This window comes from Crassostrea angulata, chromosome 5, assembly GCF_025612915.1.
Source record: "Crassostrea angulata isolate pt1a10 chromosome 5, ASM2561291v2, whole genome shotgun sequence".
NCBI classification, from domain to species: Eukaryota; Metazoa; Mollusca; class Bivalvia; order Ostreida; family Ostreidae; genus Magallana; species Magallana angulata.
The window spans coordinates 7,906,124-7,921,763 of NC_069115.1; the positions used below are offsets into that span (position 1 = coordinate 7,906,124).

Here is a 15,640-nt window from a genome sequence, read left to right on the forward strand (position 1 = left end):
CGGTGGAGCATTTTATTTTGATAACACCTTCATAATGATATCATGATTAAGAATATCCGACCATTCATTTATTTGGTACAAAATGTGGCCGTTATACATCAAATACCTTAATGTTGGCAGAAACATGTAATACATGTGAATAAACCTAAACCTATTTTGTTGCCTATAGCTGCAGATTTATCAGGTCAGATGTTTTCCATGGAATATGAACTTCGACCTTTGCATATCAAAGCTGACCAATCACTGAAGATGACAGTGAGGCCCGTGGAAATCTTCTATGACCAAGTACTACTCTTAGTCTCATATATATAAAAAAAAAACATGTTTCTTATCTGTTTCATTATTCTGTGAACTCTTGTTTCAAATGTTACTGTTAATTCCTAAATTATATTACACGAGTACTTACATGTAATTTCGCGATACCCATACCTGTTAACCTTTCAAAGCTGCTATGTGGGAGAATCTCCCCCTTACCAACTTGGCTAAGGGGGAGATTTTGCGTAAACGACCTTTTTTCATGTGAAATGCAAATATATATTAAAAATACTGTTAGATACCTTATTTTTCCATTGTACTTAATGAATTTGCAATCATTTTAAATTTTATTATTTCTATGACTACCGGTGTGCAATTACAACTTGTGTTGCTGTACATGTTCAGAAAACTATTATATTTATTTGCATGGTACAATACAAGAAGTCAATAGTGCCACTTTTTATATTAACTTAAGTCTAATTGTTCAGTATTGAACCATCACTGCATGCTGACATCTAGGGTAAACACAGAAAATTTATTTTGTGTATTTTGAATTTGCAGTGAAACCAAGTTAAGAAAATACCAGTAAATAATATTCATTCAGTTAAGAAAATACCAGTAAATAATATTCATTCAAATTATTTTTTGCCTTATATATAGGATTGATTTTTAATTCACAAAACAACATGCATTTAAATATGATCTCTGTTGTTATATCTATAGCATCCCTGTAATTCATTGCACCGGTACTATAAACTTTAAAAACTCTTGTGAAATGCTTTTTTTATTGGTAGCTTGTATAAACACTCAGTGTTCCAAACTCACTTTGATTTTTACCGACCGTGCTGGCCAGACAGAATTAGTCACGACTCACTGCACGTGGCTTGGGTGCTTTACCTGTGCACCTGTTAAGTGACACCACTCGCTGTGTATTGTTTTCTTTGGTGTTACAGAGTAAAATCAAGATGTTTTAAGCTTTCACTTATTTTTTTCTAAGGCCTATGCATAACTATATAAAATACGTAACTGATTTAAGTCAAAACCGGAAGTAATCGTAAAAAGTAAGCTGGACTATAAGATGTCATACTATGATCACGGTAGAAAATACTTGGATGGATTTTGATATATTCAAGCTACACAGCAGCTTTTTGATCTCAAAATCAGAGAAAAACCCGCAGTGGTTGTTGAAATTTGCATGTAAAGATTCAGAAGTTTTTGTTTTTTTTTGGGGGGGGGGGGGGGTATGGGATAGACGAATACGATTGCGGGAGAAATTTGTCTCCCGCGCGGGAGATAGGTTGGATGCGGGAGATCTTAGATTTTTAGGCCGTTTTGCGGGAGTCTCCCGCGCAATGCAGGAGGGTTAACAGGTATGGATACCGCTGTTTCATTTCAAATTCCGAGAATATAAAATCGCGAAGGTGGAACTTTCATCTTTATTTCTTACAATTTTCAACACTTAAAAAATAATGGTTAGATTTTAAAATTCGCGAAGAGTGCTTCTTGCGATTTTAAGCGGATATTAATTCCTAACATTTAATTAGGAATCTACAGTATGTATTAAAGAGAATTCTGAAAAAAATTAAGGAAGAAATGTTAAAAATTTAAATGGAAATTTTAGATAAATGTTTATTTTGTGTGTGTACCAGTAATACATTAGTACATGACTGTATATCTGAAGGAGCTATTGATATTTGTTTCCAGCACGCCATTGCGGAGATTTTCAATTTCTTCCAATCCTCGGACCACACACCAGACACGGACATGAATGCTCTGGCCATGGAGAAACTAAGCGGGGTGGTCAAGTACAGCAAAGACATGCTTCTGTATGCCATTGAACAGCAGTCGGTAGGGAGGAGTTATGTCACCCTTATATACCTACAGCAGACTTAGAATTTTTGTGGTCATGTAGAGTTTTTTTTAAAAATAAATAGTACAATTTAACTTTTGAGCAATATACATTTTTGAGATTTATATAGAATGAAATTTATATTTAACATAATATTTTTTAATACCAGGTTCTTTATCTATTACAATGATAACTGTTAGTAAGAATTAAGATAATTTCTAAATAATTTAAAAGTTTTTGGTGTTTCCTGCATTTCAGACCTTTTATGTATCTATTCACATGAGGTCCCCATATATTGTGTTACCAGAGAATGGAACTCTGCACAAGTAAGATAAATTAGTATGACTTCAAATTCAGATTTAGATTCAGATTTGAATCAAAATTATATGAAAACCAGTAGGACTTTAAAGAGCATTTGGTTTTGTCAACTTCGTGTTAGCCCTGCATGTTATTTATGTTTGAAGTGTTTCTTGTTTTACCCTCTTTCAGTGGGGGCCATGTTTTGGTGGTGGACTTTGGGACCCTGTCTGTGGAGAGTCAGCTACAGGACAAATCAGAAGACCTCGGGGTAGGGACGCTGCCCACTCCTTTTATTTCAATGTTTACCATCCAACTGAATCGTGTTTTTATGTGAAAGTTTACTTTTATTTGTACACATCTAATTTTACCTGTTTATGGTTTATGTCATAAAATGCTTTTTTGTGCCATCCTTTATATTATAAGTTTTCTGATCTTAGTATCAATCAAGTTTTTTCTTTCTTTGCAAGTGCATGTACTGTGTATTCTGTAAATTAATGCTAAGTAAATTAATGTACATGTAGGATTAGACATATGTCAAAAAGATATAGTGTAGGAACATGTATTATTCATCATCAAGAAACATGTCTTTATGTTTCCAGCTATCCCCTCCTCTTCCAGAACTAGAGGCTTGTTCAGCAAAGCGAATGCTTGTGAGCGATCGCCAAAATCTCATATACCCACAATGTAAATATTGGCGAGCGCTCGCAAGCTCCTGCTCTGCTAAACACACCTCAGATGTATATAATACATGATTGTATAAGAGATATATCATGTGTAATAAGCTATCTATCAGTAGGTGTGTGTTGTACCTTCAGTTGATATAACAATTGATCATTGAGTCTGTATGTTTCCAGTCGTCCCTCCCCAGCACAGTCCTCCAGAACCAGATGTACGACATCTTCCAGGTCAAGGTCACCGAGGTCAAAGCTCTGATCGCCGACTCAGGTCTGTTGTTGTCTTTGTAAACAGCAAGAAACACACAAACCTTAAGGAGACTCAATGGTCAACAAATTAACCATCAAATATTGCTAAAATTTTAAGATATGAATTGTTGAGCTATCAACCATTAATTATTAATTATACCTTTTACATTTGGGTATTTTCCTGTATTTTGATATGGAGCTCTTCTTTTTTAGGAGATCAATATAGCCTAAAATATGGCCACGACCATTGAGTCCTTTTAATTTATGTGTTAAGCTTTGTAATCCATTCTAGATAGTTTTCAAACAATGATTTGTTACAGAACTGTACTTGTAGTTTAAAACAGCAGTGCTTTCATCAAATTGATATTGATATTTCAGTTTGCACTATTCCACCTTTAAATTGTATCTTAATCAAAACTCTCTGATCAAAGTTGGAAATTATAAACATTTTGGATAATGTGTTTGCTTAAAAATTTTCAGCGAAGACTGAGACGGAAAGTAAGTTTACAGAGTACTGATTGGTTTATTACTTACTCGGTGGCAGTTTACTGTTAAGATGTCAGCTTCATTAAAAAGATGTGATCCTTAACCAAATTGTGTACAGTTGTTATTCATATGAACTTCATGTGAAAAGAGCAACTGAAAGCACATGACAATATTTCACATAAAAATTCAAGGAGAGTTTCTCAGAAACTGAATTTGTCATCAGATTATAGTCTCCATGTAAAACTTGTGATGTTAAAATGTGTCAGTTAATTCTTTTGCTGTTTTATATTAATTTCAAAACACTCTCTCACATTAAATTCCACAGGAAATTTGAAAGCTTCTTTTTATGTGATGAAACATATGAATTACAATTAATATTAGGCTCAATTATCTGTGGAATGCATGGTGCAGTGGTTGTTGGGAATTACAAGAAGATCGTTGTTTAAATCTAGTTTTGGGTGCTTCGATCATTATCAGTGTTAATGGGCTTAACACATTGTAACTATCATTTTGTATTGTTTTAATCAACAAACCAGCTGAAATAGAAATTTGAGTATTGCAAAGAGTTTACCATAATGAAGTTAATCAAGATGCACAATGTACATTTAAGACAGAGATTTCGATCACCCTCTTGAAATTTTTTCCCAATTAGAGGGAGGTCTGTGACACTCAATACACATCTGCTTAGTTAACATCACAGTATAAAGGTCTGCCTTTCAGTCAACTGAATGATAACTGAATGATCTGGAAAGGTGACTGAATGGCACAGATATGCCGTTCAGTCACATTTCAGTTACCTGTCAGTCACCTTTCAATTGACTGAATGGCAGAGATTCATCCTGTGCATGAAGTTAATACAGTACAATTAGACTAAGAGTGTATTTATTGTATTGAAAGGTTAATAATGATTTTATGTAATGATATTGCATCATCAACTGAAGATATTTTTATCAAAATTGCATACATGTTTAAAATATATAATTCAAATAAGTTGTGCTTGATCAAAGAGAATATTAACTTAAACTTTAGGCAAAATCTTTCTGTTGATAAATATTTATATTGAATACATAATTGTTTAAATGCATATAACTATGACAAAAAAAACTGACATTAATTTTCTAGTAAATATCAGAGAGAGGGACAGACAGACAGAGACAGACAGACAGAGACAGACAGAGACAGACAGACAGACAGAGACAGACAGACAGACAGACAGACAGACAGACAGAGAAATTTACAGTCTGAGATATAAAAATTGATATACTAAAAAGGTGGAAAAAAGAGAAAGTAAAGCTTTGGATTTAGAATTATTATAAGAAAGTTCTGTTCGTCTGAGGGTTACTATAACTTGACTACCGGGTATATTTACAGCGGAGGATTGGCCGCAGTACCAGACAAAGAGCAATTCTAGATTCCATGTCCTCCCCAGTACACAACTGTCTGTATCATTCCATAAAACCATTGTACCGGACAACTACCAGATACCACAGTAAGTACACAAATGTCTGTATCATTCCATAAAATCATTGTACCGAACAACTACATGATACCACAGTGAGTACAGATTTCATTTTTCAGGCGGCAGCATTAATCTATGCGAACTTTATTCATTTTGTAGAAGTTTTTTTTAGATGCATCTATAATGTCTATAGTGTTTGAGAATGAGAAATATTGTGACAATACCTAAGTATCTTTATTTTCCTGCAAGAAATATTTTCAATTTTTGCAAGTACATTTTGTTGCAATATTACTTGTATTTACTGTTACTAAATCTACCAGTCTGAGAGTTTTTTACCATGATGGTTGTATTAGAGAGGTACAGTCATTATGTTAATTATTTACACCCATAAATGGCCAAATAGTTTTGAAATCTGAGAGTCAGATTAAAAGCATGGGAAAGAGTGTATGCAAGTTTTTAACAGCAATTTGTGGCTTATCAGATAAATCTCTCTATTCATTTGCATTAGTCCATAATTTTGTTTTTCCTTTCCAGCCAAAAGTTTGACGTACAACTGCCTTCTTTGACCTTGACCTTGAATGACAAGCAGATTCTGGTTCTGTACAACTTCCTGTTTCATTTCCCCAGCCCCTCTCTGGTGCCCCCCAAGCTTGAGACAACCCGAGATACAGGGGAGCCTACTCCGCACAGAATGGTAAATGATTATTTTCTCATGAGAGAAAACTTAGTACAAGACATTAATTTTCTAATCTAATTAATCTAATGGAAATCAATTTTGCAGTCACTGTGATAGAATAAATTTAAGAATTACATGTACAATATTCTATACTACATATTCTAAAATAAAACAAAAAATTATTCTGTAAGATTAAGAATAAACTACAGCTACCACATGTATGGTTTCACAAGTTGCTATTCATCAAACACTGTCTCAAATACATGTAGTAGCTATTCAACAAAGTAATGAGACTCGTGTTTGTTACAGGTGCTGTCTGATGTCCAGTTAGACCCAGACATTGCCACACTGAGGGCGATCCGTAAAAGTATCCTGAGACGGCCTGTTTCCCACGCTCACAAGACAATCACAGAGGAGGGAGGGGTCGATGGGCCAGGAGCACTTCCACCTATTCAGTCGGTAGCGGAACTGATGACATCTTCAGAGGAGGATCTGGAAGATGAAGATAGGCAGTGGAAGAGGTAAATAAATTACAGGAGTGGGTGATCTTTTACAAATTGAAATATTGAACTAGTGTCTACTTGGTTTTATGTACATGGCCAGCTACACTTGTCTAAATCTAAATATTATTATTTAGCTAATATACAAAATATCAAATGCAATAGTCTAGACAAACTGTTGTATGGAAAAAAATCTTTGAACTAAGTAAAGTACATCACTTATTCTGCGGCTCTGAACAAGGGAGACAACCTTGAATAAGGGGGATAACTTTGTACAAGAGAGACAACTGATTTTTGTATTACAGTGACACCAGTGTTCGCTCAGTAGAGGACTACCTGACTGACCGGGTTAAGATGAAGACTTACCTGAGGCTACAGGTGGCAGAGATGGTACTCCAGATCTCCCAGGGGGAGGGCAGTGAGTCCCGGGACTACCTGATGTTCCGTCTGGACCGGATCAGTGCCGACACAGCGTTGTTGAACTTTGTGGGGGACTCTGGGGCACCCAGACAGTGTGGGTCGGCCATGTTTGCCAGTGTAGGGGCCCTGAGTTTGGCTGATAAGTTACACACAGGTAAGTGTGGTCGATGGGACGACTCAGGTACACACAGGTAAATGGTTAGTGGGAGGTAGTTTATAGGTTACATACAGTTGAATGTGGTCAATGAGAAAGCTGAGATCATTAATGAGTGGTAGAATTTTGACTATCATCTCAGGAACTAGTCACTGTAAGGTTAAAGTTATTAAAAATCTGCTCATCTTTTTTTAACTCATTTAAGTTGCTACCTGTTCAATGTGGATAGACCTCTTAGGTGGTATGCTTTTAGCACACCTGTTTTCAGTTGTATTTTTTTTTTTGCTTTGTCACTTGACTTATGTTTGACGCAATGGCCATTTTGTAGGGGCGACAGGTGCGTACTTGGAGTTGCTGAGGACAGAGTCTGATAAAGAACTGATCACATTCAGCTACAGACAGGTAAATAACACAGACAGGTAATTCATATAATACAGACAGGTAATTCATATAATACAGACAGGTAATTCATATAATACAGACAGGTAATTCATATAATACAAACAGGTAATTCATATAATACAGACAGGTAATTCATATAATACAAACAGGTAATTCATATAATACAGACAGGTAATTCATATAATACAGACAGGTAATTCTTATAATACAGACAGGTAAATCATATAATACAGACAGGTAATTCATATAATACAGACAGGTAATTCATATAATACAGACAGGTAATGTGATAAAGACATGTATTACTGAATCAATATTATACAGATACTAAATAAATGTAAAAAAGAATATTTCTTGATTAATTTTTAGTTTTCTTAATTGGCTTTATGAAGCGGTTTGAAGTATTTTTTTGTAAAGATTTTTTCTGAAACTTAAGAACTTGTGAATGAACTCATAATTCTTACCTTAATTTAACTTCATTTTATTGTTTTATTATGAGCATAACATTTTGAATGTTGTATATATTAAGTTTATGTCACTTGTCACAATATGCCTGCGTGTTAACTGTGTTATTTGTTACAATGCCCTGCCTTACTGTTACAGATAAACACGGACTGTCCTGACTTTGATTCAGTGTTTGACAGCACGGAGAACAAAGCCACACTGGTGTGTAATAGTCTGACCATCAGACTCGACCAGATCGGGATGTGCTACTTCAAGAAGTTCCTGGAGGATCTACAGAACAGGTACTGTCACACAGCTTAATGGTCATGGTTTAGGCAGTCATCTTCAGTTCATTGGTTTTTGCTCTGAGAAGATTTACATCGTTTATTATGTGAAAAAGTGTTGTAGCATAATTTTGTTAAAGCACATTCATTTGAAAACCAAAAATTCTTCATGTCTCATTTATTATAATCAGTACTCATTTAAAAGAAGTCTTGTAAATGAATAGTGATTGTCATAATAAGAAATTAAGAATAAAAATTAATTGTGGGGCTAGATTATTCGTAAAGGTTAAGAATAATCTAACTCAATGATTATTTTTTTCCTTTGTACAGATAAAAATGAAAATTGATAATAAATCTTATTTTTGTTACTTAAATTAAAAAAAATATCATGGTATGACCACTTGTAAACAAAAAAAAGAGAATTACTAGTAAATGATCATCTCATGCATATACATGTACCGTATTTTCCCGACGATAAGTCCGTATTTTTTTTCTCTGAAGCAGAGCACTCGATTTATCGTCTTGATCGACTTGTCTAAGGCTTGAGGTCAGAAAATTGTGAAAAATAGTATTAAAAATCTTGGTTTTAATCGAGCTGGCTGTGTTATTGAAAATAACGTTGTTGAATTCAATGTTCATCTTTAATTATTATCATTTTCACTCATCTGTTAACACTAGAATACATACGGTATTAATAACAGTTATTAAACAATGGTGCATTGTCTTTAATCAATTAAAAGTTTTACCATTCCCTTTTTATAAAAACATTGTCACATGATTCCATATATCACTATAGTGGGAAGATAATATTGCACAGTAAAATTGAAACCAAACTTGAATGGAAAAAAATAATACAGTAGGTTCGGTATTTGAAAATATGATGAATAAGTATAAAGTGTAATTGTTTAAATGTTAATCATTAATAATTATTGGTAGCAATATCGGGGACATCGTGGCATCATACACTGATAATGTTACCGCAGTTTTATACGCCATTTTGAAGTGATAAGATCGACGTGTCATCTGAATCGACGTATCGTAGGATTTTGTTAAAATTTTGGCTAAAAATGAGCAATTCGACTAGTCGTCCGCATCGACGATTCATCGGGAAAATACGGTACTAGTACATTTTTATGAATGAGATTACATCACATCTGACAGAAAAAAATGTCAATAATATTTTCAGTATCAGTGAGGTGGAGAAGAGGTGGGCTGGGCCGGTCCTTGACAGTGTGGACGCTCCCCAGGTCCCCCCAAACGTCAGACGCCGGAGTCGGGACACATCCTCCATCACCAGTCAGAGAATCTCACAGCTCGCCCACAGGATCTCGGCATTTGTCGATGAAGGTACAGACTTACCCACAACTCAAAAACATGCATGTATTTTTCTTGTTTGTATGGGATGATATTTTCTCCAATGTGTGTCTAAAGGAAAAAGAAAGTCCTGGAAATCATTAATAATGCAGGTTTTACAAAATTATGAAATAAATTAATTTAAACAACCATAATTAGAGTATTTTGTAGCAGATGGGCTCTCCATTTCTTTATATCACATCTTAGTTTTTCTATTCAAAGCAGAACCTTAAATAATCGAGGCTCTTTCTCTCTTAGTTGATGCTGAAATGTCCAATGTTGTACCCAAGCAGAAGAATCTGGTCAAATTCCATCTGACCTCCAAGGTTCAAAAGGTCACCATCCATCTGAGTAACCTTGACAACCCACTGGCTGAGGTGGATTTTACAGGTATGTGATATGCTATTTGTTGTTTTGCCAAGTAAATACATGTAGGTTTATAGAGTTATATTTACATTTTCAGCTGTCTTTGGCTGTGATAACATTATGAATCAATTTTGAACCCTAAAACCCAATAACACATGAGTGACACAAAATTAGCGTGTTTTATAGCATAACCGAAAAATGGTATTGGTTGCGCCACATAGTAATACATTCATGTAGCATGTGTTACATAAAAAATAGTGGTTTTAAAATAATGTTTTTTTAAAGTGTACAAGTCATGTACAAATTGGAAATAGTATAAGTAATAAGAAATCATTCTTTGAATATTATGAGGTGATAATTTTGGTTGATTTGACCACACTAGACAGAAAATATCACCTCATAATACTCAAAGAATGACTCCTTATTCCTTTAATAACATTCTTTTTCAGATTTTTTAAAGGTTTGTTTAAAGAATGCAAATATTGAAATTAAAATTGTAACACAGACAATTTGTAACATTTTCTGGGATTTGGTGAGGTTATAAGCATTGCTGCTTCTTTTTAGAAATGGACAGCCAAATCAGTGTTGAAAAAAGAAAGGCATGTGTTAGAAGCCAGATCAAGGACATGAGTGTGTTGGATAAAACCACAGGAACACTGTACCCACATGTAAGACCTAGGGATAAAAAAGAGGGGGGGGGGGGGAGGGGTCATTGAATTATAAGTGACATATATATAGATAAAGTTATGGAAAATGTGTAACCATTGATGAATTTTTATACCCCCGCTCCGAAGGAGAGGGGGTATACTGTTTTACCCTTGTGTGTCTGTCTGTCCGTCCGTCTGTCTGTCTGTCTGTCCGTCTGTCTGTCCGTCCGTAACAAAAATTTCTGTCGCATTTATCTCAACAACTATTTATCGCAGATGCTTGAAATTTTAACACAGTGTTTGTTAAGGCATGCCATATCGTGGGATATATTTTTGTACCAATCGGACGTCAACTTCCTGTTAAATGACGACTTTGCTTATTTTTTAACCAAAATTTTCAAACAAATTTTCGTCAAAGATTTCTCAGCAACTGTTTATCGCAGATGCTTGAAATTTTTACACAGTATTTGTATAGGCATGCTATATTGTGGGATATATTTTTGTATCAATCGGACGTCATCTTCCTGTTAAATGACGACTTTGCTTATTTTTTAACCAAAATTTTCAAACAAATTTTCGTCAAAGATTTATCAGCAACTATTTATCGCAGATGCTTGAAATTTTAACACAATATTTGTATAGGCATGCCATATCGTGGGATATATTTCTGTACCAATCGGGTGTCAACTTCCTGTTTAATGACGACTTTGTCTATTTTTAGCCAAAATTTTCAAACAAATTTTCGTCAAAGATTTCTCAGCAGCTATTTTTCGCAGATGCTTGAAATTTTAACAAACTATTTGTTTTGGCATGCCATATCGTGGGATATATTTTTGTATCTATCGGACGTCAACATCCTGTTAAATAATGACTTTGTTTATTTTTTGCCAAAATTTTCAAACAAATTTTTGTCAAAGATTTCTCTGCAGCTATTTATCGCAGATGCTTGAAATTTTTACACAATATTTGTATAGGCATGCCATATCGTGGGATATATTTCTGTACCAATCGGGTGTCAACTTCCTGTTAAATGACGACTTTGTTTATTTTTAGCCAAAATTTTCAAACAAATTTTCCTCAAAGATTTCTCAGCAGCTATTTTTCGCAGATGCTTGAAATTTTAACACACTATTTGTTTTGGCATGCCATATCGTGGGATATATTTTTGTATCTATCGGACGTCAACATCCTGTTAAATAATGACTTTGTTTATTTTTTGCCAAAATTTTCAAACAAATTTTCGTCAAAGATTTCTCTGCAGCTATTTATCGCAGATGCTTGAAATTTTTACACAGTGTTTGTTAAGGCATGCCATATTGTGGGATATATTTCTGTACCAATCGGGTGTCAACTTCCTGTTAAATGACGACTTTGTTTATTTTTAGCCAAAATTTTCAAACAAATTTTCGTCAAAGATTTCTCAGCAGCTATTTTTCGCAGATGCTTGAAATTTTAACACACTTTTTGTTTTGGCATGCCATATCGTGGGATATATTTTTGTACCAATCGGATGCCAGCTTTCTGTTAAATGTCGACTTTGCTTATTTTGCATATTCACATCAGAGCGGGGGTATCACTAGTGAGCATTGGCTCACAGATATCTTGTTGAATTTTATTATGTTTGAACTAATGATATCAATATTTTCTCTTTATTTATTTGTGTATGACAGATTCTGATGTTGGAGGAAACAGATAGCCCATTCTTTTACATGAAGGTAATAGGTCTTGAAAATCTTAAATCTATACGAAAGGACCTGATTCAATGATTTTCTTGAAATTACAAGCAACTGCAAAACAGATTATTTCTGACTTCAGTTGGTATTTTATATGTTTTTAAAATGTTCATGATGCAGGTCGAGCAGTTTTGGCACAGAACCAAGAAGACCAAGGTTCGCCGTGGTGGCAAGAAACTGGACTACAATGTTGAGCTTGTTATCGGAGACCTTCAGTTGGCCTTTGTCAACAGATTCCTGTGGGACATCACTGTAAGTCAACAGCAGGAACGTTATAATCTGGTTTTAATTTGTTTTTTTTTTCAAATCTCTTTTGGGTTGTTGTCCCAATTGTTCATGGATGAGCTTGTAGAGTTATGAGCCTTAATTAAGGAAGCATCAGGTTCAATTTTCATGCCCCCTCAACTGTATATTAGCAACATGAATGAACAACTTTATTTTGTTTTATTTTCTTCTTTATATGATTAATATACACTGTAATTCCTTTACACTGAATTAGATAAAAATTCATTGCATTATTACTGAATACCTGAAGGCTGGAAGAAATGCTAAAAAGTCATGCTAAAAACAGTCCAATTATTATAGATCAATGATTACAAAATTAATCAAGTTTGGAAATAATATTTCAAATTTGCACTTTATTTTGATATCTGTTGTAAATCAAACAAATCAACATTAATGAGTGCATTCTACATTGAACTTGATATTTTTTTTAGAGGCATTTAATTTTGTCTTTTTCACAGAAATTCTTTGAGCCGCTAAAGACCCCAGAATTTGTTGAGGTAGCAACAGCCACTATGGAAAATGTCACCAAACAGGTACAGTATTAATATATTTGACTGTAAAAATTGTTGAAGTGTGAATGAGCTGGTCAGTGTTTCTGCTGCCCAGTATATAGGAGACACACAATCATATTTTCTTCACTGCTCTAGATTATTATGGAGATATTTATTTTATGTAAAGTGACTAGATTATTGTTTTATCCATGCAACTTTGCATTTTGTACACCATTTAGATTTCAGATTTTTTAGATAATTGTCTTTGACTTTTACTTTGTTTATCCTTCCAAACTTTACAAGATATAGTTAATCACGTCTGACTATTTAAGAACAATTTCAAGGACTAATGACTATGAAAACTCAAGGTCTCTCGACAAGCTCAGGTCTTGGATATTAAATTTAAAGATTAAAACTTATCTTCAGTGTAATAAATGTTAAGAGGCAAAGCTAATCTTGCAACTTTTGAATTAAATGAAACTTGTGTAAATTATCGTGCATTTATTTGTGAAGGTTGCAGAAATCCAGCCCTCCTCTGTTCGTGTGGGACTGAAGATAAATATGAGAACTCCGACGATTATCATGCCTAAAATGTCCAAGTCTCCAGACCTGCTACTGTTTAGATTCGACTCCCTACAGATCAATAACTCCATCAAGACAGAGTATTTGGCGGACGAATCCACCCAGGAGTGGAACGACATCAGCTTCAAGGTCAAAGCCATGCAGATAAGCAGGTACAGTCTAATCTATTTGTTAATTTGATTAATAATCATGTTACATTATAACTTTATACCTGAATTCAACAAATGAAAAATGTTACTTTTCAGAGCTTTTTTAATATATTGATTACAACTGAAGGACTCTTTTCAATTTAATTGAATGGAAATCATTTTTTGTACTGATATTTGAATTTGATTTATTTTTCACTGCCTAAGACAAAAACAGAAATCAAAATAACTTTTTCCTCCTACCCATTAAATTTATTTGAATGAAGTCTGGAATCATAATGATAACTCTTTCCTTGATTCAGAGTTTTAAATAAAACATTTAATATACACTTTCAAATGATCTTTTGAAAATGTTAAAATATTGACCAGATGTATGTGCTGGCATTTACTGGCCAAGACATATCCAGAAAATTACTCTATAATTATTCTCCTCTCCCCACAGAGCCAAGGTCCTGAATGACAGTTTTGTTGTCTGTCATAACCTGGCCGAACCTGTCAACTTCTTAGCCTCGGTCAGCCTCGCTTTGGAACCAGTGAAGTCAAAGGTCTTGTACGATGTGTCAGGAGATCTCCAGCTAATGAAGGTATGCCTTGCTATATCAAATTAGATCTTGAACTCCTATTCTCAGTCTCTGTTAAATGGTCTGTGAGTTCTTTTGCATGTACATGTAGCGAAATAAAATAACTAATTAGAGGAATATTTTTTTAAACAAAAATGAAATATTAAACTTTTTTTGTAGGTTAACATGTTTCAGTCTGATCTGAAACTTGTGATGGATGTCATGAGTCTGAACTTTCAGGAAGGGGCACCAAAACCAAGCAAGGGTCAGTATGGAAGGTGTACGGTGTGATTGTTATAGAGTCAGTATGGAAGGTGTACGGTGTGATTGGTCAGTATGGAAGGTGTACGGTGTGATTGGTCAGTATGGAAGGTGTACGGTGTGATTGTTATAATGAAACTGGAGATTTTTGTACATTGCTGTCAAAATCTGTGTGGAGTTGATGCAACTCAGTAAAATCATACCAAACATTAAAACTTTGAACCCAAGAGGGGTTCAATTTTGAACATAGAAATATATAGGGAAAATGTTTTATAAAATGAAATAGAATGATACAATGAACTGTTGTTCAGGTGAGTGAAGTGGCCCATAGGCCTTTTGTAGACTTTTAACAATATATTAACCATATAACTGTTACAGTATGGTAATTTTTGTTTGACAGTGACAGAACAAGAGTTATCTCCCCATCAAACAGGAGATGAGGAGGAGTTACCTGCCCCTGAGACAACTGGCACCGCCCCAGCCCCCACCACCCCCTACAACGCGGTTCTGACCTTCCAGGGGCTAGTGGTGCAGCTGTTTGAAGAGAAGCAGGGTCAGGATGGATCTGTGGTAAACAGACAACTAATATCCTCTTTTCCTCTCCCTTTTTCTTTCTCTCTTTGTGTACTTCTCTTCCTATCAATCTTTTCCTAATCCTTTTTTTTATTTTTTAAACAGTATCACTGTAACAATTTCTCCCCTTTTTCTTTGTCGGTTCTCTCTCTCTCTCTCTCTCTCTGCGTTATGTGATTTTATGTTGTCATACCATAAAGAATGATAATCTGTCTATTTATCACAGTGTTGTTGATTTTTTGGTGTTTAGAAGCCCTCGGTGTTGAGTCGTGTAGAGATTGGGAAACTGGTTGGGCGTCTAAACACCCAGGCGGACGGAGACATCCGGACGGACGTCAATCTGTCACTACAGACGCTGTCATTGGACGACACTAGACCAAGCAGTGTCATCGTAAACAAAAGGTAAAACTCATTGTTAACAAAGGTAAGAAAATCCTTGTAAACTAAAGGTCACCTTTCATTGTAAAGAAAAGGTAAAACAATCTTTGTAA

General features: G+C 34.7%; 1 protein-coding gene across 8 annotated transcripts in view; it reads left to right on the forward strand.

Moving 5' to 3' along the window:
- Positions 1 to 15,640, forward strand: part of LOC128183067 (intermembrane lipid transfer protein VPS13A-like) — a 70,639-nt gene that overhangs the window by 13,100 nt on the left and 41,899 nt on the right. For all 8 annotated transcript variants that reach the window (XM_052851913.1, XM_052851912.1, XM_052851916.1 and 5 more), the window contains exons 18-39: positions 170 to 285; positions 1,960 to 2,103; positions 2,363 to 2,430; positions 2,594 to 2,672; positions 3,259 to 3,349; positions 5,185 to 5,302; positions 5,807 to 5,966; positions 6,258 to 6,469; positions 6,754 to 7,022; positions 7,351 to 7,424; positions 8,028 to 8,170; positions 9,339 to 9,499; positions 9,764 to 9,895; positions 10,436 to 10,539; positions 12,189 to 12,233; positions 12,372 to 12,503; positions 12,995 to 13,069; positions 13,541 to 13,761; positions 14,198 to 14,339; positions 14,496 to 14,580; positions 14,977 to 15,146; positions 15,400 to 15,551. In XM_052851913.1, the coding sequence (XP_052707873.1) occupies positions 170 to 285; positions 1,960 to 2,103; positions 2,363 to 2,430; positions 2,594 to 2,672; positions 3,259 to 3,349; positions 5,185 to 5,302; positions 5,807 to 5,966; positions 6,258 to 6,469; positions 6,754 to 7,022; positions 7,351 to 7,424; positions 8,028 to 8,170; positions 9,339 to 9,499; positions 9,764 to 9,895; positions 10,436 to 10,539; positions 12,189 to 12,233; positions 12,372 to 12,503; positions 12,995 to 13,069; positions 13,541 to 13,761; positions 14,198 to 14,339; positions 14,496 to 14,580; positions 14,977 to 15,146; positions 15,400 to 15,551 (2,893 nt within the window). The remainder of the gene's footprint in view (positions 1 to 169; positions 286 to 1,959; positions 2,104 to 2,362; positions 2,431 to 2,593; positions 2,673 to 3,258; positions 3,350 to 5,184; positions 5,303 to 5,806; positions 5,967 to 6,257; positions 6,470 to 6,753; positions 7,023 to 7,350; positions 7,425 to 8,027; positions 8,171 to 9,338; positions 9,500 to 9,763; positions 9,896 to 10,435; positions 10,540 to 12,188; positions 12,234 to 12,371; positions 12,504 to 12,994; positions 13,070 to 13,540; positions 13,762 to 14,197; positions 14,340 to 14,495; positions 14,581 to 14,976; positions 15,147 to 15,399; positions 15,552 to 15,640) is intronic.